At 40.9% G+C, this 21,275-nt stretch overlaps 1 protein-coding gene across 3 annotated transcripts in view; it reads right to left on the bottom strand.

The window, feature by feature from the left end:
- Positions 1-505: 505 nt before the first annotated feature.
- RARS2 (arginyl-tRNA synthetase 2, mitochondrial) overlaps positions 506-21,275 on the bottom strand; it is a 28,218-nt gene continuing 7,448 nt past the window's right edge. Inside the window, exons 7-20 of one of the 3 annotated variants that reach the window (XR_014944867.1) lie at positions 20,318-20,401; positions 16,528-16,604; positions 13,382-13,537; positions 11,684-11,790; positions 11,015-11,110; positions 9,661-9,721; positions 8,279-8,355; positions 7,156-7,294; positions 5,237-5,304; positions 5,028-5,137; positions 4,192-4,287; positions 3,073-3,147; positions 1,722-1,785; positions 506-650 (exon numbers count right to left, since the gene is read on the bottom strand). Coding sequence is in view for 2 of the 3 variants with exons in the window: in XM_085543700.1 (XP_085399826.1) it covers positions 544-650; positions 1,722-1,861; positions 3,073-3,147; positions 4,192-4,287; positions 5,028-5,137; positions 5,237-5,304; positions 7,170-7,294; positions 8,279-8,355; positions 9,661-9,721; positions 11,015-11,110; positions 11,684-11,790; positions 13,382-13,537; positions 16,528-16,604; positions 20,318-20,401 (1,379 nt within the window). In the remaining variant the exon portion in view is untranslated. Of the gene's footprint in view, positions 651-1,721; positions 1,862-3,072; positions 3,148-4,191; positions 4,288-5,027; positions 5,138-5,236; positions 5,305-7,155; positions 7,295-8,278; positions 8,356-9,660; positions 9,722-11,014; positions 11,111-11,683; positions 11,791-13,381; positions 13,538-16,527; positions 16,605-20,317; positions 20,402-21,275 lie in introns of all 3 variants that reach the window. The other 2 variants (XM_085543700.1, XM_015858897.3) reach the window with 2 other exon arrangements.

Raw genomic sequence — 21,275 nt, 5'->3', positions numbered from 1 at the left:
TATTCCAGTGTTTAACTACCTTTTCTGTAAAGTAATTTTTCCTGATATCCAACCTAAACTTACCCTGGTGCAACTTTAGGCCATAATCCTATGGGTTTATAGCAAAGCTATCTCTGCCCTAATCAGTCCTGGCTGGTGAAGGGGGAATGCAATACAACATGAAACATGTCTTACAGAATTCATTGGGCCCCAGTGCTGCTGCACCCCTCCTGCCACGAGGCTTAAGCACACAGTGGCAACTGCAGAAGGGGAGAACTTCCATTGCTTAGGGCAGTGCAGTGTAATGCCACTTCCTCTACTGAAAGGATGCATTATATTTACAAAGGTAAATACAGAACAGTTGTCTTTTATGGGAACTACCACACTGTAGTGTCTTAAATACACTACTACTACTGTCTGGGAAACATAATTATGACAAGCGCTGCCTCCCTCAAATGGAGATAGCATATGTGCTCTTCTGCAATACAGACACTCAGGAGCATTAGCAGTGACTCACAGGAGAGTATTCTCTTGGAAAATAACCTTTTACTAAGAGATGTGACTTCATCCTCCATACAGCCTCATCACATTCGAGTTACAGGTGTAATGCCGAGAAGCTTCATTCCATTGGCTAGAACAGAGCGTGTGGCTTGAAAGAGACAGAGCCTTGCCTGCAAAACAAGAGCAACAGTTAGTTAGTTTATTGTATTGCAGAACAGGACACAGCAGGCAGCAGCCTTTTAAAGGTAAGAAAGAACGCACATCATCTGAGCACTAACACCAGCACTGGCAGAATTTACACCAGCTGCTGATAGTGTCAGAAGGGACATCTTTCATCAGCAGTGTCCAGCCATACCTAATTATGCCATTCATAGATGAAGACCACAAGCTCACGGCAGAGAGACCAGAGGGGATGCCCACGGGAGAACTAATGATTACTGTAAAGCACAAAACCTTTAGGGTACAACATGGTAGCACAGGCTGCTACAGGCAGAGGACCCTGCTGATATCCCTTCTCTTATTACATATAGATTAGAGGCTGTTAACTTGAGGCTGCTCTGTACAGTTCATTTCCCTGTCAGTGTCTGCTCAGCTGTTCCACGACTGGATATTTGGGAAAGTAGTGTTCTCCCCCACACCAGATCTCTGCACTTGAATGTGACTTCCTACTAAAATCAGACTGGTAACTGCTTTTGAAACAGTTAACTAAGACAGACAGTGTAGCTGTTACAGCATTTATGGAGCACTTGAGAGGTCAGCACTGCCTGGGATATGGGTAGAAAATAATGTGCATCTATTTAGAACTGTACATCAGAAGTTATCAGCTCGCTGCTTTGGCTACAATGGCAACATAGACAACCTGGGATATGTAGGTGGCAAGAGGGAGGAGAAGAGTTCTGTTACATCCTTATTCTCTTCCCACGTAAGTGCTGATGGAAACTGATAGAAATTAACAAGTTAAACTTTTAAGTATTTGCTTTAAAAGCTTAGAATTAAAAGTGGTGAGAAGGAAAAGGAGCTGTTTTGGTTTGGAGCAGCGCTCCTTATGGACTGCTCTGTTTCAAAGCAGCCCCTTTCTGCAAGGTCCAGCCACAAACAACAGCTTCTGCCATCCCAGGGTGGTGTTGCCCTGCAGGGCAGCCTGGAAGTACATGCTGTGCCAAGTGGTTACACAGCAGAGCAAAGTCCTAAAGAATCATTCCTGGGCTGCCCTCCCACCACGTGCCAACACTGTGCCATACCTGGGCTACAGCAGGTGTGCTGCCTTTCACAGGAAGAGATCGATGTGCCACAGCTGCGAGATGGCTGAAATGGAAAGCAAGGTGAGAAGGAACACATCGTTCTATCAGAGCGATGCTGCAGCATACAGAAAGCAGCAGAACTGGAAAAGCAATAAAATAGCCATAAAATACATAGTCAGCATGTATGTCATACACTACCAAGGAGATAACAGAACAGTAAAAAAAAATAACAAACATTATGCATCTCTTTATATGATTTCTTTCCTACCTTACGTAGCTCTCCCCCATGCACAGGCTCTACAACCTTCTCCATCTATTCTATGTCAGCGTTCTGCTGCCCTGCTCAGTCACACATGTCCCCGTGGGGAACCCCCCATGGACACTGCATGCCCAGTGTGACTTACAGCCACTTCACATGCTTTGTACAACTCAGTGCATCATCTGAGATCAGTGGTTTAAAGATTTTTGGACAAAAATAGCTAAAGTTTGGAGGTTTGTGAGCATATTATCAGCTCAAATGTCTTAAAGAAACAGCCAGTCTGGCATAATTCTGGTTCCTGGCACTGGGTTACAGTCAAATGATTCTTTCTCCTTGGAAGCAGTTTTTCATGAGACTCCCTGTTCCTTTTTAGCTGCCTCCATCCTTCACCTCACAGAATCACAGAATTGTAGGGGTTGGAAGGGACCTCTAGAGATCATCGAGTCCAACCCCCCTGCCAAAGCAGGCTCCCTACACCACGTCACACAGGTAGGCGTCCAGGCGGGTCTTGAATAACTCCAGAGAAGGAGACTCCACCACCTCCCTGGGCAGCCTGTTCCAGTGCTCCGTCACCCTCACCATAAAGAAGTTCTTCCGCACATTCGTGCGGAACTTCCTATGCTGTAGTTTCATCCCATTACCCCTAGTCCTGTCCCCACGCACTACTGAAAAGAGACCAGCCTCACCACTATGGCTCCCACACCTCAGGTATTTATAAACCTGAATCAAGTCCCCTCTCAGCCTTCTTTTCTCAAGGCTAAACAGACCCAGTTCCCTAAGTCTCTCCTCATAGGGAAGATGCTCCAGGCCCTTCACCATCTTAGTGGCCCTCCGCTGGACTCTTTCCAAGAGATCCCTGTGTTTTTGTACTAGAGAGCCCAGAACTGGACACAGTAATCCAGTACTTATGATATCATTTGTTATCCTTCTTTATGTCTTTTCAGCTCCAGAGAGACTGTTCCACAAATTTACATCTTTCCTCTATTTTTCTCTTCAACACACTGTGGATATGAGAGCTGCAAAGCCAGGTGGGGGAAACAGGCACCACCAGCCCTTACTGGAGAAGGATGCTGGTATCAGCAATTGCCTTACCTAAGTGTGAGCAGGTAGCTGACTATGTGCTTGGGTTGCAGATCCTGAGAAGATCTGTACAGGACCTCATCATACCTGCAAAGAAAGAAAATAAGTGCTTGGCATTAAAGTGATAGGAAAGTTCACTGGGCTAAAAGGCTTATCAGACGTGCTTAAATCAGAACAAACATACAATTAACAGGAATAGTCTAAAACAGACATAAGCCATGTAATTAGCACACAATTGTTTATTTCTTCCTCACTCACTTCTTGCTGGAGAGAGATTGCTTCTGCTCATCATGCAAACAAACACTGCAGATTGCAGAGCTCAGAGAGGAACGTTAATAGCGAAGAGGACACAAAAGCTATATTTGCCCCTGGAACATTATGTCTGGTTTTACATTTCAACGGTAATTGCAAGTTCCTAGCAGCAAACAACATGTATTAAATAACCAAGGCAGTCAAAATAATCCCTTGGATACTGCCTTTAATAAATGCAACTTAGAATTTCAAGTAGCTAAAGGGAATTTTGTAGCATTAGAAAAGTTAAAAACAAATCGGGTTTATGTAATCCTAGAAGAAAATAAACTTATGTAAGACAGTATTAACTGGAAAACAGAGGCAGGCTGATAGAGATCCACAGTTTTATCCCAAGTCTACTTATGTACATTCTCCTTCTCACAACCTGTATGAAGTTACCCATGCCTCTGAGGCTGAACAGATTTCAAAGCAGACAGCAGCCTTCTTGCTCTGTGTTTAGCTACCAAGCCCACTCCCCATCACACCTACACCACTTCTTCCTTTAAGTTGAGGGATAACTGCAGAGCAAGCTCTAATGAGGGCTGGTTGCTCATGTCAACAAGAGCACCATGTCAGCTGTTACACGTGATGGACAGCCATGCATGAGTCTGAGAAAACCCAAGGAACATCCCTGAGTTTTCTGAAACATACAATTGCAGAGGACAAATAAGACACCACTGGTCTCACCTGGAGGGCTACTGTTACAATCATGATTTCACAGAGAAGCCATTCCCTAAAACTATACAGTCATAAGGGAAAAGTGGCTGAGTGCGCTCAGCAAACTGAAATCCTGAAGTTTATTTTAAAGGGAATGGTATTTAGAAAGAAATCTGGACAAACCTGAGAAGATGCTGAAGAACAGAGATTGCACCTGGCTCTTGCAGGCATGCCACGTTAACGTCAGTGACCGGCTCATTCCCATGCATCTGTTCTAAACTAAAACACAAGAATCAAAAGCAAATGCTAGATAAAAATTCCTGGTAAGCAAAAAACAAATGAGACAAGCGGTAATTTATATTTTGGAGAAGAAAGGTAGGTATATTTTGTTCAAGCTGAATGGAACACTAAGAAAGCCCAGGTAACTTCAGTCCAAGATAAAAAATAATGTAAAGTTTGTGCTAGATGTTTGGTATCAAACAGTTGAAAAAGGGATTAGAGACACGGGTGGAAAGCAGGTCAAGAAGCTGATGCTACAAGTATTAGGGAGGAAGACACCACCTCTACTACAACATATGGGTGATAAGGGGGTAACGGAGGAAGACACTAGAGAAAGGGATTATGCTCCCTAAATACCATTTGTGGCTACCATCACCTCAGAAGGAATACCAGTTTAAGTTCTGTAACTTGGTACATTTCACAAGTACAGGCACTTCAATTTCTGCACCAGTTCCCTTCACCACCACCATTTTTCATCACTGAAACCAACTACAGAGATACCGTAGCTGGAACAGAGAGTTTAGCTTGGCTCTGTAGAAGTGAGATGGAAGTGTAACTTTAACTGGCTTGCTTTACTGGGAAAGCTTGGTGATTCCTATTGTGAACCCACACCTCTGCTGAAAGAGTGAATTCATGCCTTATTTAGGGAAGGACTCAATGCTATCACCTAATGCTACTATGAACATAGCAAGGTTAAAATTAGTGTCAGATTGTACTTCTGCACACAGGTTCCTTTTTACCTGTGGAGTCTGGCATGGCTGTACTGCAAGAACACGCCTGTATCTCCACGACTTTGAAGAGCTCGATCCCAGCTAAACTGATAATCAGATGAGAGGAGGCCTCGGAAGTCCTGAAACAGGAACTTAATGTTACCTGGATGCTGCCCTCCAGCACAACTTGTCATCTTGCACAGAAGATGCAAACACGTATGGAAGTACATCAAACTCACCTGAATTATTAGTGCTGCAAGACCAACCTTCTCTGCTGTCTCCACAGGGTCTTCTACCTCTTTGGTTGCTGAAAAGGAACAGAGAAAAAGAAGATTTAAGTCCATAATAGTATAAGGACTCCCTTGCTCACATTTGTAAATGCCAGTAAAAGGTGAGATCTTACAAAGCTGTAAGCAAAATGGAAATTGTCAGGATGTGAACAGCAAGAAGGCCAAGATAGAAATCTTTCTTCATATTAAGAGCTGTCCCAGACATGCGTTTTCCCTCACTTCTCCTAATATGTTTAATATAGATTTTAAGGTCAGAAGGGTTCATTACACAAGCCTAAGCTACACCGAATTCCTCTTTGTAATTCAGACAGTCACAAAGAGAATGACACAGGAGTTCAGGTTTTGTTTAAAGACTCTGAGGGAAGCTTAAACTATCAAAGCAATTGCTCCATTGGCTAACAGCACTCAGATGCACGTTTAGGGAGATTCATGCCATCCACCGTAGAAATCTGAACTAAATGTACTCAGAGAAGCTGAGCTGAGTGCTCAGATTTCCCTTTTAAGCCACAGCATTGACCGCAGATGCAACCACAGAATCACTTAGATTAGGAGGGACCTCCTGAGACTGTCTAGTCCAGCTTCTATAACTGACCCTGTTCAAGCAGGGTCAATTAGAGAAGACTGCGTGGTTCAGCCTGTTTAAACGCTCCTTATCCCAAACTTCCTTCACAAAGGTTTATTTCCTTTTTGAGATGAGTAGAAAGAAGGATGATGCTGATAACGGAAACTTAAATAGCAGAAGACCTATGTACAGCTAATTGCAAAGAGTGTCTCCACGAAGGTACTTAACCAGCTCTAATTCCATACAGGAATTCCTTATTGGTTTTTAAAGCTAGCACTGGCTGTTAGATGCCCAGCTCCTACAGTCTTTTAGTGACAGTCAGGCACCTTGGTACACAAACTAACCTGTAGTGCTTTCCAGTGTGTATCCAGACAATTTTCAAACACCAAAGACATCCCTAAGAGTCAGGGATTTATGATATCTAATTTCCAAAAGAAAAAGCAAGGCAGGAAATTCAGATGCAAGGGAGAAAATCTGTACAAGCACAAACAGGATTTAGGATCTAACAGATAAACTCCAGGAAATGCTACAGTGCCACCCCAACACATCACTGTCTTTGGCTGCCTCTCTTACTGCTTGTGCAGTGGAACACAGGTCTGGTCCTCCATCATTTCAGATCAGGCCCACACAAAAATAAGCTGGCTTTACACTCAGCTATAATACTGACCCTTTAAACTGAAGCTCTAAGCTCCATTGCTCTCTGTGGGAAAACTGCTTTGAACAATAGGAGGGTAACTACCTAATACCTACTACTTCTGCATCTGCATGCCTCCCTCCTCCTTGTCTGCCTTTCAGGCAAAATTACCTGGAGTACAAAAGCTGAGAAGGCAGAGCAAAGAAGATGCATGCTCAAGCTGATAGATTTAATTTAGCATGCAACTCCAGAAGGCACAAGAGGAGGGCAGCATTTCCCCAAGAACAGCTTGAATGCTATTGCTTCAAAATGAAAGCTCTGGAGCCACAGCCAGTGCAGGTAAATATCCCCTTTGGCAGCAACCTCCTGGGGATGGACTCTGAAACAGACATGAGGCTTAGAAGATGGCAAGCAGCAACTGTGGACAAGATGGAGTCAACTGTGCCTGAGAAGACTATCTGTCAGAGCTACAAATCCTTTGGGTGAAATCTATATTGTCCGCTGAACTCCACTTCCAACTCTACTGTTGACTTGTCACCCACAACTGGATAATCATTATGGTCCTTTTCAACCCAGGCCATTCTATGATTATTCTGATTAAGGGGAAAGCAAAAGGCAGAAGAGACGACAGGTTTTAGATCAACACAGAACATTGACAGAAATGAATAGGACCTGAAATAGCTAACTTTTTGCAGAAGCCATGTTTTCTAACATCCTCGATCGAACTTCATCTAGAACATCCTCCAGGAAAATAACTTCTCCTTTCCGAGTCTTCATCCCTTGGACTAGCCCAAAAGACACGTGCTGGCACCTGCATTGAAAAGCACCAGGACCTAAGATTACATTATAATCAACAGATACGTTTGCAGTGTTGGTTTAGAGCTAGATTCTGACTGGAAGCAGCAGTAACAGCTGAATAAACAGTGCTCCAATGTGGGAAGCTTGGTGACATCATCAGTAACTCCCATGTTGGCAATTAAAACTCTGTATGCCTTATTTAATGAGAAAACTATGAGAACTGCGATAACCTGCTTGTTTGTGTGCTCCTGGAAACCTCTCTTGCTGCTAGCTTTAGTACAGAGGGCTCGGTGCAATACATTGAGGAGAGGCAGGATGTGGACAGAACACATTACTGTGGCAACACAAACCTGCTAATAAGATTAGAAAGGGAGTCATCGTAATTCTGGTGTGGTCACGTTAAACTAAAAGCATAATTAATCATTGCTAATAATAAAACATTCACTGCCTCTGCTCAGAATAATCCCAAGCATTATTCTGGATCCATATCCTGAGGTAATTTTAGTACAACTCTAAGGGCTATGAAAGAAGGCAGACTAATATTTCCGAAAGCTAAAATCCTATATTTAACTACAAAAGACATGCAGTCTGTCACAGAGGAATATGATTTAGTCTGCAGATCCGTTATTGACCTTTGCTCAGATTGCTAACAAGACTGGTAATGAAAATGAATAATGGTGGGGATCTATTTCCTTGCAACAGATATTGCAAGCCTGAAGCATGATTCAGATGTCTCCTAAAATATCACAGTTCGAGAAATAATCATTTAATATGTGATCACACAACATCCCAGAAGCTGTGCCACAATGGCTCTGAATGACTGTTTCCCTTTCCCTCATTTTTTTATCAGCCTTTTAAATCAATGATTTATATCAATCAAATCCCACTCAATGGCTGCCAAGGCTTCTGGGTTTTGCATCACATGATACATAACCTCATTCTTCCATCCCTCCCACCCTTAGAAAATAATACATAACTAAAATTCATGGATACATACCTGTCTACCCAGTCATAACCCATGAGCTTCAATATTCGGAACAAATGTTGAAAGTGACTACTTTGGTTTCTGTCTGTCTAAGGAACAGAATTAGCGCACATTAGAAAACGCTTCAGGTGGGATAACCTTCTAATGCAAACAGATAGCACCACAGATGCTGTGCTAGTAAGTCACTGCAAGCAGAATAAGACCTGGGAAGACACATTAGAAGTAAAAAATGCAACAGCTGAAATATGTGGCAACAAAATATGTGTCTCCTTTGGCTAAGATAGAGAACACTTCTTTGAGTCCATCAGTGATACAGCCAACACAATCATGTGTGTGTCAGTGCTGTATCTACACAGACTAACATGGCTCCTTGTGAAAGCCAAAAGGCTTTTTAGAATGTTTTGGACATTATGCTCGTATCACTGCATTTATACAAACTAAGTAGGATTCTTTTAATATAAATCAGTGAACGCACTGATTTACAGCATTACAACTTAAAAACAAGCTGATCTTAGGGATATAAACATTCAGTTACTAGGCTTGAGCTTGAACCATAAAGTTAAGACTGCCGTTTCCATACACGTTAATCTAATGGAGCGTGCACATTAGCTCACTCCATTAGCTTAACATTCAGCCCACATCCTGATTTGTGCAAAATACCCACTCGTTTTCTTTCTCATTGTTCCTTCTCCCTTGGCACCTACGCTATCGAGTACATATAGAGATAATTACCCAGCCACATGAACTAGCTGTATGCTTCCCTGACTCCTAATGCATTGCACTTTCGTGGCCATGCTGCTCTCTGATGTCAGTGATCTAAAACGTACTGAGCAGACAGAGGTAGTAAACCCACCACCACCTCCAACCAACCAACATAAAATAGAGAACTATGATCACACGTTGGAAAGACAATTCAGTAGAAACTTCTGGAAGGCTGAAAATAAAAGGAAGAATGTGACTCAACTGGAAGTTACACTGTTCAAAGCTAAAGAAATTTACATCACCGATAATATACAAGGACTCAGAGTAAACTTAGATTTCAGAGTACTCATCTATAATACTACCACCCCTTACAACACTAACAGCTTTAAAAACATTACTGTCAACATTCATATAGAAAATACAATGTCAACTGAGGAAAAAAATGCTTTAAAACAAATTGCAATTAATTTTTCAAACAGAGAACAGCCCCAAAACTGTTTTTTCAGCCATTCTGTGAGTTGTGAACTGAAACAGAATCAAGAAGTACCACCACATTGTGGCACAGCCTCTGGGTAGTGAAGCCTGTCCCTGTCATTGCCAAAAACAATCAGTGCCAGTCGCATCTGGGAGCAAGAGGCCCCCAGATTGCTGGAGTCAGGCTCAAAGTGTTCAGAGAATCTAGAATTACTTACCACGTAAATCATAGTATCCCAGTTATACTTATTCATTCGGTCTATGGCAGCAGCAATATCTCTGAAAGAGAGTAAGAAACTATTGGGAATTCCACTAAAATTAAACACACCTCACTTTTTGCCACTTAAGAAAATCACCTACTCTTGTCAAGGGGAGATGGAGTGCCGTATTAGAATGTATGCATACCTTACACAAAATAGAGGCGCTTCAAATTATTTTTTAAACCACTAGCTAAGAAAATCACATAGAAGATGTTTTTTGGGCATAATAAAACTGGTTTCTGCCTAGAGGAAAACCAGTCTGCTGGGACACATAAAAGGAACAACCCTCTTCTGGAAAACTAAGCCAGTGTTCAACGTTAGGTTCTGGGTTCTAATGCTGAGGGGACACGAGACACATGAGACAGAAACAACAGCATTTTGCACTTCCACAAGATTTATGAGATGTTCAGGGTTGGAATCAAAAGGCAGAAAAAGAGACAGAAGAGGCCGGTTGCTCAGAAACACTGCTGGTCAGTAGACTTGGCCACAGCCTTTACCTAGTTTGTACTGTCTGTCCCCTTCTCAACGGACTCCATTTCTAACTTACCTGGGAGAGGGGGCTCTCTCTCCTGTGTCTATGTATGTGTTTGGAAGCCTAAGTGTCAGTCACTGAAACTGAGGACTTCAGGTCATACTGGTCACTATGGTGCCAGCAACTGAGGAGACTAGAGTAAATGCCTGTATGCCCACTTGTGATTGATAGTGATTATCAAGTTGAATTACTTATCATGCAGGTGAAGTGCTCTTGGAGTCAGGTATGTGCATGTCTCCAAGGGTGAGGCACCTAAAGGAGGTACCTTCCAAAGGTATTAGGAGTTATCAAGTCTCACATCAAAATACCCACAAGGAATTGGAGAAAAAAGGGAGAAAAACAGTGATGAAATTGATGGTACAGTGCTGGTGGTTCACTGAGTCAATGAACCACCACTGAACCATTTTCTTCTGCATCACATTGTAAGTAAACAGAAAAGGTTTTTCTAAAGCCTTCATTATTTGCCAGCTGTTTATTAGATAAAGAGTTCTCAGCTTTGTTTTTGAAGTTACCAGCTGGAGAAAGTGTTACTACTTAGGGAAGGAGGAGATTTATTAATAGACTGTTAAGGGAAGGAAAAGTATTTAAAACCAGTTGTTTTTCCAAGCCATTTCCATCCCATCGTATTTATATTGCTATTTCCAGTTATAATTACCTATTAGTCAAAGTGTTCCACCCCAGAAATAAAAAGCTGCAAAATCTGCACCATCAGTGATAAATGTATATATACAAAGTCTTGCTGGCCAAACTAACCCTTATAACCACAGACAGATTACTTGCCTTGTTATATAAAGAGATGTCCCATCACTACGAATGACTGTGGAAAGCGATGAGAGGTCTTTCTTTTCTGAAAGATCCACAACTCCAGTCCCTTTTCTGCAATTTGAGAGAGAAGGCTGAAGAACTGCAATCCCAATACAAAAATACAAGTAACCTCAGGTAAGACAGAGAGAGGCCTCCTGTCATGAGACCCCATTACTTGAAGGATTGTTTCCTTGAAGTCTTATCAAAGACTATTCCTCTAAGTTTGTTGTTATTACTGCTGAAGTAAAAAAAAAAAAACAAGCACCTCACCATGTTCTGGTGCATTCTGTGAATATAATTTCCCTTCCATTTCAGCCAGGCAGTGCAGTAAGGCAAGGATCTTAGCTAACTCTGCATATTAATTGGCATATGTGGTTACCAAACTAATCAACACTGAAAAGGCCATTAGGAGTTAACTACTGCCACTGTACCTAATTGGTTATGGCCAGGTTTCTGTGTCATGAGAAAAGGCAAACAATTTTTGCTATGAATGCTCAAATTCTGTTGGTTTTCTACTAGAATAACTACCGAAAACATGCAAAGAAAACAATTTTCTTTAGGTTATAAACATGTCAGTCATCCTATATGAAATATAACTGAAATGTTAAAAGAAGCACATCAATAGGCTGAATAACCAGGTCATACATTGTTTTCTGAAGGAGCCCTTTATCCTCCAACATCTTTAGAACCTCCCGGGACTTCTCGTGATAAAATGATTCTCCAGAATACTCATCAAAGTGCACTCCTAGACGCTGAAGGGTTCCAAGAACATGAAAGAAGAGAAACGCAGTTAGACTGAGATAATTTCTTCCAATTAAGTCCAATGATAGGTCTGTGCCACAGGTCAGATAGAGAACTAAAATGGATTTTATTCCCAAAAAAATGTCTCTTTGGTGTTAAAAGACACTTAGATTTTGATTTTATTTCTGCATTAAAATTAATGTCCCTGAGCTGAATTCATTGTTGGATATACTGTTCACAAGATGTTAGGAGTAAACCAGAAAGAGTGATGAGTATGGAAGTTCTGAGGTACACCATTATTTACTGTGCTGGAGGTGAAACCAGTGGACTGAGTAGAAATTACATGGCCTTGAGACCAACCCTCTTTCAGAAGAACACTAAAAGATGGAAAAAAGCAGAAGCTGCTCATAGACTTTGCTATGCACACGGAAATCGTTTTTACGAGGCAGGCTGAAAGTACACCTGTAAAGATTAGCTGAATAACTGCCAAAATGGAGCATAAAGCGCTAGTATAAAAGAGACAAGGTTTTAAACTGGAGACAGTAAAAGCTGACAGTTCATCCTCTAAGTATTTAATTGTTTAAAAAGGGACAGTGAGTGTGAGACCTGGCTGTAACATCATCAGCAATGCATGACCATACCATCATGATGAAGTGGAACACACAGCCCAGTAGTCCACCTACCCTAACAGGTCAGGTTTCCACTAGAATTACCAACACTGTGCCTTACTTAGGACATCTTAATTTAGAATACTTGGCATGAATCTAGTATCTAATTTTCAGATGGATTCAGTTGGTTCTGGGCCAAGAATATATGCCACTAATACCAAGAGATTGGGTTTGGTGACAGGAGGTGTACTTCCACTCTTGTATCACAAATTCACAGTAGTGATTTTGTGGTCAACAGCACAAACTTCTCCCATCAGAGTGGGCATCTGGCTCCATTCTTGAGGTTACATTATACAACAGATGGCAGTATGTTAGTTTAGCTCTACCTGCAGGTAACTTACATGCTGATTACTATTGTAATCTCTGCTGCTTTAGTTTATTGCAGTCAATTTAACCTGTCACATACACAGCTCTGCATGAATTACAATATCAGATTGGAAAAGTGAGAACAGTATTATCACCCAATAAATTTATAACATGGAAACTTAAACTGAGTAGGTTGTTGCTGACTACAAACAAAACAAAACTGAGCAGCATTTAGCTAGCGCTGATTTGCATTGTTGCTCAGCACCATAATCTCAGATTTAGGGCTTCTAAATAGGGAGAATTAGTCAAAAGGTCAATTATATGGACTCCATTAAATGAAATCTGTATCAGTTGCCAGCAACTAAAATGACATTCTACATAGATGTTACCCATGTTTTTTCCAAACAGGAGGGAGCATAACCTGGCATATTTAGAAACATATTCCCCACAACACTGTAAACTTTACCAGAAGGGCAATGAATTCACAACATTATAGCAGCCTCCTTTCTTAAGTCATAGTCTCTTGGATGAAAAGGTGCTGTGTAAACTGACAATTAGATAGATGGACCAATAGATGGAAGGAGACCATTTTACCAACAACACAGAAAAAGCAGTGGATTGTTTGTACCTTATAAATTTGAGTGTATTCTTTAATACTGAAGTCTCTAAATTCTTTCCAAAGCGACAATGCCTGCTCATCGTGTTCTTCCAACTTTCTAAAGAAATCCATGGCCAGCTTTTTTGTGTTTTCATCTGCTGCTGCTTTGTTAATCTGTACGTACACCTAAAATAAAATGGTATGAAAATGTTGAAGAAATATAAGCCTCTCCTCAAATAAAAATAACCAAAGTTCTACAAGAATAATACAAAACAGATTTAAAGGTGACATTTTTAATCTCAGAAATTTTAAAGTTGCATTAAAGGAGAAGATTTCCTATTTAAAGGATGAATGAATAGTCTAAACTTCAGCAGGAAAGCATACAGCTTATCTTGAAACAAGACTAATCTCATAATTCTCTACTGTTGTTGCTACCATCGTCTTCCTAACCTTGAAATAACTGCAACAGTGAAACACAGAAGAAAATCATTTGCATGAAAGGGAAACCATCACAGACTTTTAATTAGAGACTCTCCTTCAGAGAAGCACAGAGTTGATACTTAAAACAACTGTATTGCCTAAAAATGAGATGGCAAAGCAGCACCCTAGATGGATTTTGTACACCCTACATTGTAAAAAAAAACAAAGAAAAAACCCCAAACCCAACAACACCACCAAACTAACCAAACAAAAACCCACAAAAACTAAAACCAAATGAGCAAACAAAAAATCTCCCAAAGCAAAACCCAGTTGTAATCCTAATCCCAGACACATAGAATCCATAGGATGGTTTAGGTTGGAGGGGACCTTAGAAATCATCTAGTTCCAGTCCCCCTACCATGGGTAGGGCTGCCAACCATTAAATCAGGTGGCCCAGGGCCTCATCCAACCATCCCCCCAAGGACAGGGAATGCACAACCTCTTGGGGCAGCCTGTGCCAGTGTCTCAATGCACTCAGATTATTTTCAGTACTCCATATCCATGCTAATATATGTCCTGTCTGTGGCTGGAATCAAGCATATGAACATCCACACCTGACTAGACATACATATGCAGCCGGTTTGCCACAAGTACTGCCAGCTTCTCTGTTAGCTGATCTTACCTGGGCACACCAAAACTGTCTCTCTTGATCATAAGCAAATTCCTTTACATCTAAAGGCTAAAGAGTTAACCAATGATTCTTTCTGCATGTAACATTCTGAAATACCACATAAAAGATTTTTAAAAGTATTATGTGAAAGTAATTAAAGTAATTAGTGGCTACACTGTTTAATTAGATCCAAACAGTTCAGTGCTGATTAGCTTTTAAGTATCTGAAGAGTTTAGACCCCAAATCATGGCAATCCTGATAATACACACTTCATTCCTGCAAGAACATCTTGCTCAAATGGCTTCAGTCTATAAAAATAAGCTTCCACAGCAAAACTCTTGAACTTTTCCCCTTCCTTTTATGTCCCAAGATTTTTAGAGTTCTGCTGACAAGCCTGAAAGATTAATGTTTGCTTAGTTCTGGCACAAAAAAGGGAACAAAGTAGAAGGAAAATTCAACCCTTTCCAAGAACAATGCTCCCTCTGCCCCAAACAGTAGCTTCACACACTCTAACCCCTTCCCCATCTGTGATGCTATAAAACAAAAATAATGTGAAAGGCATATTTGCACCCAACTTAGCCAAAATGGAAGGTATGCTCTTTGGAAATACACGTTTATGCACACATCCATTTATACAGACACTATGTCATGGACTTTTCTTTTTAATTAACTACAGGAAAGGTTAGTTTCACACAACAGCAGAGCATTACTACTTTGAAACATCCCTGAACTTAATAGAAAATGGGAACTCAGCTAAGGAAGTTAAAAGTAGGGAATATTTGAGAAAGTGCAACTCAGTCTCAAACAACTACTGCTTTAGACTCTTTTATAGCTCAACTGAACACTGTTCACTAAATTTAAAAGCAATTTTAAGGTCACAAAGCCTACATGCTGCTGCAATAGGTTGTTTTTTAAAGCTTGACCATGAAACTCAAGTAGGCACATTTTAAATCCTAAGAACAGACTGAAATTATAAATGAAAATTAAATAATAGACAGCAGTGCGTTATCAAAAGAATACGACTGCTTCTGTGTCTTGAAATCAGTGTATTCCATTGTACTATATCCAGGCTGTATTCAACCATGTTTTGTTCCTTTGCCAGTAAGCAGGTAGGTGTAGAAGAGTTATCTTGTGACACACTGTCCAAACACCAGCGTTGGCAACAGTTTCCACATCCAGGTCAGAGAGTAAAGCAGAGCTCAGCTCTGCAGCATGAGAACACTTTGAGGCTGCTGTACAGGAACCAGGAGAAAGCCCCAACAGCATCTGAGATCCTTCCTTTAAAGGATGGAGCATGGAATGTCAGCCATTCCTTGAATGAGTTTAATTTGAACAGGTAGATATATAACTCATGTTCTTTCACATATTATATATGTTACACCCAGCACATGTTGCCACTGGAAGATAACTTTCAGTATTGAAAGATTCAAGAAACCTCTTTCCCACCCTCCCCCTTACTGCACTATATGAAACAAGAGCCACAGGTACTGGTATAGAGGAGAAAATAAATATTGACTTATAAGATTTTACACGTATTTGGACAGTGCAAACCAACAACCCAAACTGTATTTGTTCTGAAGAAACAAGACTTGTTCAACTATCACAAAGTTGTGGAGAGTCCACTGAGTTTTGTCCATGATGCACAGAAATGTCGTCTGCAACACTTGCACTGTGCTATGGTGGGCAACCAAAAGGGAAAGCGGGCAACCAAAATGAAAGTTTCCCTGCTGTTGAAAGACATTCAATGAATCCTTGTCAACAGAAACTGCACCTACCACTGGCTCTTCTGGTCATCGTACCAGTTAGGTAGGTGGATGGTGATAGCAGTCAAGCTGTCAGTGGCAGCAGCAGCAGCCAATGCAAGCCAACCATCCGTTCAATTATTCCCCTTAGGTGGCATGTTTTTCCAGCTGATGAAACACGTCTCTGCTGACATGGCCACTCATCTCTCAACAAAGTACTTCAAACCCAACGCGAGTTACACGAATCCATGATGACCCTGCAGACACACCACTCCATGCAAAATTGATAGCTAAGTTAAATGGACTGCTCTCTGAAGTCCCCAGATGGTCTTCTCTGAACTTACCTCAAAAAGGTGCTGCAAAGGACTAGATTTCAGCTTTTCTTTGTCGCCAAACTGTTGGAAACCCACTCCTAGTAAGCCTTGAATAACAATTGAATACAGAGTTAGACAAGAACCCACAGTATATGGTTTTGCTGTTTTTCACAGGCAAGTCTTAAAACTGTATGTAACAAAACAGATCTCCTTACATATCTGAGTAATGTAACAGCGTATGCTCTAAAAGCAAAACAAAAGCATAGTTTGTTATGACAAAGCATGAAAAAAAAATCTCTAACAGCTGGAAACTAGTATGAAACACCATGTTGATTTTTTTCAGTTCCTCAAAAATGGAATTTGTTTCTGGATCTGTAGACAAAATTAGATGCTATGCAGCAACTAGCTGAAAATAAGAAGCTGCATGCAGGAAACTGTCCAGGGACAGAACATGCTCAGAACTCCTTGTCTGGCTTCCTCCCTTACCAGTATTATCATTTCAAGGACAATAGAAACTGGGACGCAACATGGTATTTCACATCCCACTCATGCAATACTTTTAAGGGAACATTTTTTCTGAATGCTGAGAATGTGCAGCTTGCTTTCACGTATCTGATTTGGCTTCAGCACTTTCCGAAAGCCATCTGAAAGGGCAAGAAATTCAAATCCCAATCTTATTGTCTAAGTCAAAAGGGCTCATTCACTCATTCAGTAATCCAGCAACACGAACCCTGTAGCCTCTTAGATTATCTGAAGGTGCTTTTCATGTTGTTTCTCCCCCATGAGCTAACAAAGACCTGGACTGATGTAAAGCCAGCAGCTGAGGAATGGGCACGCAGGCACCCCTTTGAAAAACTCTGCAGCTAAACAAACAGCACTATCTCAAGAACTTCCCTCTTGGAAACACGGAGCTGTGGTAGATTTAGATAAGAAAAACAAGCTAGAGTCCAGGAAACAAAATGAGTCAGATCCTACTGAAAGGGAGTTTCTTTAAGGACAGCTTGTTTTATGAGCAATTACATGTTGGTTTCCTACTGTGCTCTTGGATATCAGAGTACCTACTCACTCCACTCTTCCATGCTGGATTCATACTCCAACCCCCTAGCAAGACTTACATCTTCCATTCAGCCCAAATACAACCTTGTACAGGTTTCTGTCATCCAGCCCCTGTTACATGTGCCAATTATTGGCAAGACACAGCACGTGTTTGGTCTGATTTTGACTTTGATGTGCTGACTGGTGAGCTGACAGGCTAAGCACAGAAGTTAACTCTCTATCCCTCAGGGCACTACATTGTATTCTATCCTTACTTGGCTGCCAACTGTCAGAAAACTAGAAGAATTTTGTTCTCTGAGACATTTTCTTCAGACCTGGCTCAGGCTGGCCAGCGTGTTCAGAATTTATTAGCAGCAGGGTGTCAGGAAGATGGATAGACAGATTGCCTAAGATTGGTTACCTTAAGAAACCTGCACCAAAACTGCCCGAAGGTTGAAGACTGCCCTGCCATGTTTCAGCAAAATTCATTTTCAATTATTATTTTTTTAAAAGCTTTTGATGATAGAAGTTGTAATAGAAACACTGACAGATTGTTAATTATAGCACTGCTGCTGGGGAAGGAGCATTATACTAATATTCCTATGCTATAATTTTGTGAAGCATGACTGCGTTGTTTGATATAAAACCTGTCATGTATTTGAGCTGAGCCAGCCCAAATAAAGAAGGGAGCAGCCCTTTGGAAAACTACAGTTGAAATCACTTCGTTAAAGTACAGTTTTCACAGTTGTTCTCTGGACAACAGGTATGCACGTAGGTAACGTTCATGGTCAGACTGATAATAGTTTCTAGAAGGTTCATATTAAAAAATACATGACATGGTTGAATCGCCATCCCTGGATGTGTTTAAGAGCCGTTTGGATGTGGTGCTCAGGGATATGATTTAGCAGAGGGTTGTTAGAGTTAGGGTACTATGGTTAGGCTGTGGTTAGACTTGATGATCTTCAAGGTCTTTTCCAACCTGGGTAATTCATGATTACTGATATTCAGACTTGTGAGTACATTTTAGTATCTTCAAAGACAGAATGAACGAGGTCAGCCCTCAACTGAGGTAACTACAATGCATTTCATTGCATAATTGCCATTGCCACATTCCTTATATAAGAGCTGGTGATAAAAAATACGTCTAAGGGGCAAAAGTGAAAGAAATATGAATGATGAAATTTATTTAATTTCAGGTTAACTCCTTCTGCATTCAATTCCTATGAAATACATCCTGAGTAAAGTGAAACTCTACTATAAAACAGTGCTGGAGCAGAAGTAGGATCATGACAGAGAAGCTGTGAAAAAAATAGTTTCACAAAGGAAAAGGTGTTCCATTACTGCTCTCATGTTCATAAGGACATTCTAGCTTTCTCAATCTCAGGAATTTACTCTAGAGGGAGAATGAGTAGAACTAAATACCTTTCAGGAAGACTGAGCAAAAATTGTGAGGTTATCATAGAATGGCCTGGGTTGAAAAGGACCACAACCATCATCCAGTTTCAACCCCCCTGCTATGTGCAGGGTCACCAACCACCAGACCAGGCTGCCCAGAGCCACATCCAGCCTGGTCTTGACTGCCTCCAGGGATGGAGCACCCACAGCCTCCTTGGGCAACCTGTTCCAGTGCATCACCACCATATGGGTGAAAAGCTTCTTCCTAATATCCAACCTAGACTTCCCCTGTTTCAGTTTGAGACCATTCCCCCTTGTCCTGTCACTAACCACCCCTTGTAAACATCCATTCCCCCTCCTGTTTATATTCTCCCTTCAAGTATATACGCCCCTTCAAGTGATTCCCATGGATCAATTGCCACATGAGAGCAATACTCACAGATCTAGAATTCAGACAGAAATGAATTCCAGTCAGAGAATAGCTGTCAATCCATGCAGGGCTGCACACGAGAGAATTTCTCAGTGTTTATATCTGATGGACATTTCAGAGAAGATAGAAGCATGTATGTGTGTGCATGCAGACACACACACGCTTGCAAGATCAATGGCTTTCTAGGGCCTATTCTCTTCCACATTCTCTACCTACACACTTCTCTTTTGCTACATTTTTAAAGGAAACTGAGTATTTTGGGGGGAAGTACTAGGATGTCTTTAATAATAAAAACAGTTCAGATTTTAACTTTTCAAGATGCAGCTGCTGTGCAAACGAGTTATTCTCTAGGAATAAGAAACTTCTTTCCAGAGGGAGCAACAACAAAAGATGAATACAATGCTACCACATACACAAAGACAACTACATCTAAGAATACTTCAAAGCAAACACACCACTATTGTTATGTATACACAAACGGCGTAAGTTCACATGCAAGTTAACAAGTTTACTCTTCCACATGCAAAATATGAGTAAGGAAGGCAGTATCACAGGCGTAACAGACGTGGCAATGTACATACATTTTGCCTGGAGGCAGTAACAGCAGCCCATTCAGCTGCTGGGGCTCCAGAAATATAATCAGCGCACACAAAATATTTACCCCGTGCTCTAAAAATAAACCCCAAATAACACATAAGTTGTGTGAGAAGAACTGCTGAGGTAAGGAGGAACTGTAGGGAGAATATCCTCCCGTATTTCTTGAGCGGTGGTATAGTTCATACTGCTGATGAATCAGACTGGGTTTTGTTAATATTTTAAGAAGACATTATATGCATGTGAACACAATAATGCTCTTTATGAGCCTTTACGAGCCAAGGATGAATCGAACATGCCTGCAAAAACTGAAGTCAAAAACCTTGACCGTGTTACACAACATAATAAGTAAATATGAAAACATACCGAACTGCAAGCCCCAGTCACCAAGGTAATTTATTCTTGTTACCTCATGTCCCAGTGCAGCTTTGAGATTTGCTATAAAATTTCCTGGTAAGGAATCAAAATTGGTGTTATTCAGAACTGTACATATCCTACATTTTTCACGATCAATTTCCTGTTTCCATATGACTTGCTTTCCTTTTTGAATACAATCAGATGGGCTGCTCCACTACAGTGACTAAAATCCTTCAAAACTGAAAGCAATAATCTTTTGAGCAAGAAAAATTAAAAAACAAAGACTTTGCATTTGATAGATGCTGTGAAACGTCTCATACAGACATGTATGTTTGTACCAGTGTTGTCTGCACATGCACATACTACAATGTGCATAGACATGAAGAACACTTTTTAAGGGCTTCTTGCATACTCACAAATACATGGCAGCACGCATAACTGTACTCCACAGCCAGGTAACCTTATAGTACAAAGTTAAGCAAGTACTGAAATTCACAAACTGCTGTTTATTATGAAGTTACGCAGACAGCACTAAGTCACCGAGCAGCACTGAGCCCTTCTCCTAACACACTATGAACCTAATATGGTTCAGACTCAATATCACATAAGCACATCTTTGTTCTACTTGCTGCTGCAACAAAAAAGCTTCATCTCTCTCTCCTGAGCTTTTCCATATTACCAAATTACAAAGAAATATATGCATTCCTCCCTCTATTTTTCTGGGCTTCAAGGGTACCTTTTAATCACTACACTGATATAAAGAGGATGCAGAAAGTATTGATGTCTTCTGTTACAGTAACACCGTGCTATACTGCGCAATCTCTTTCCATTCCATTTCCTGTAGGCACTTCATTCTCTTTCTGAGACAAACATCAATCTACAGATACAGACCCTTTTTTATTCCAAATACGTTTTTCTACATGGAAGGCTCCAGAAGTGAAACAAAGAGCCCAAAATACAACACTCA

This window comes from Coturnix japonica, chromosome 3 (genome assembly GCF_054131305.1).
Source record: "Coturnix japonica strain WE chromosome 3, WE-NBRP24, whole genome shotgun sequence".
In the NCBI taxonomy this organism is placed as follows: Eukaryota; Metazoa; Chordata; class Aves; order Galliformes; family Phasianidae; genus Coturnix; species Coturnix japonica.
The sequence above is the reverse complement of the archived record's forward strand: the minus strand, read 5'-3'. Positions and strand labels throughout refer to the sequence as shown.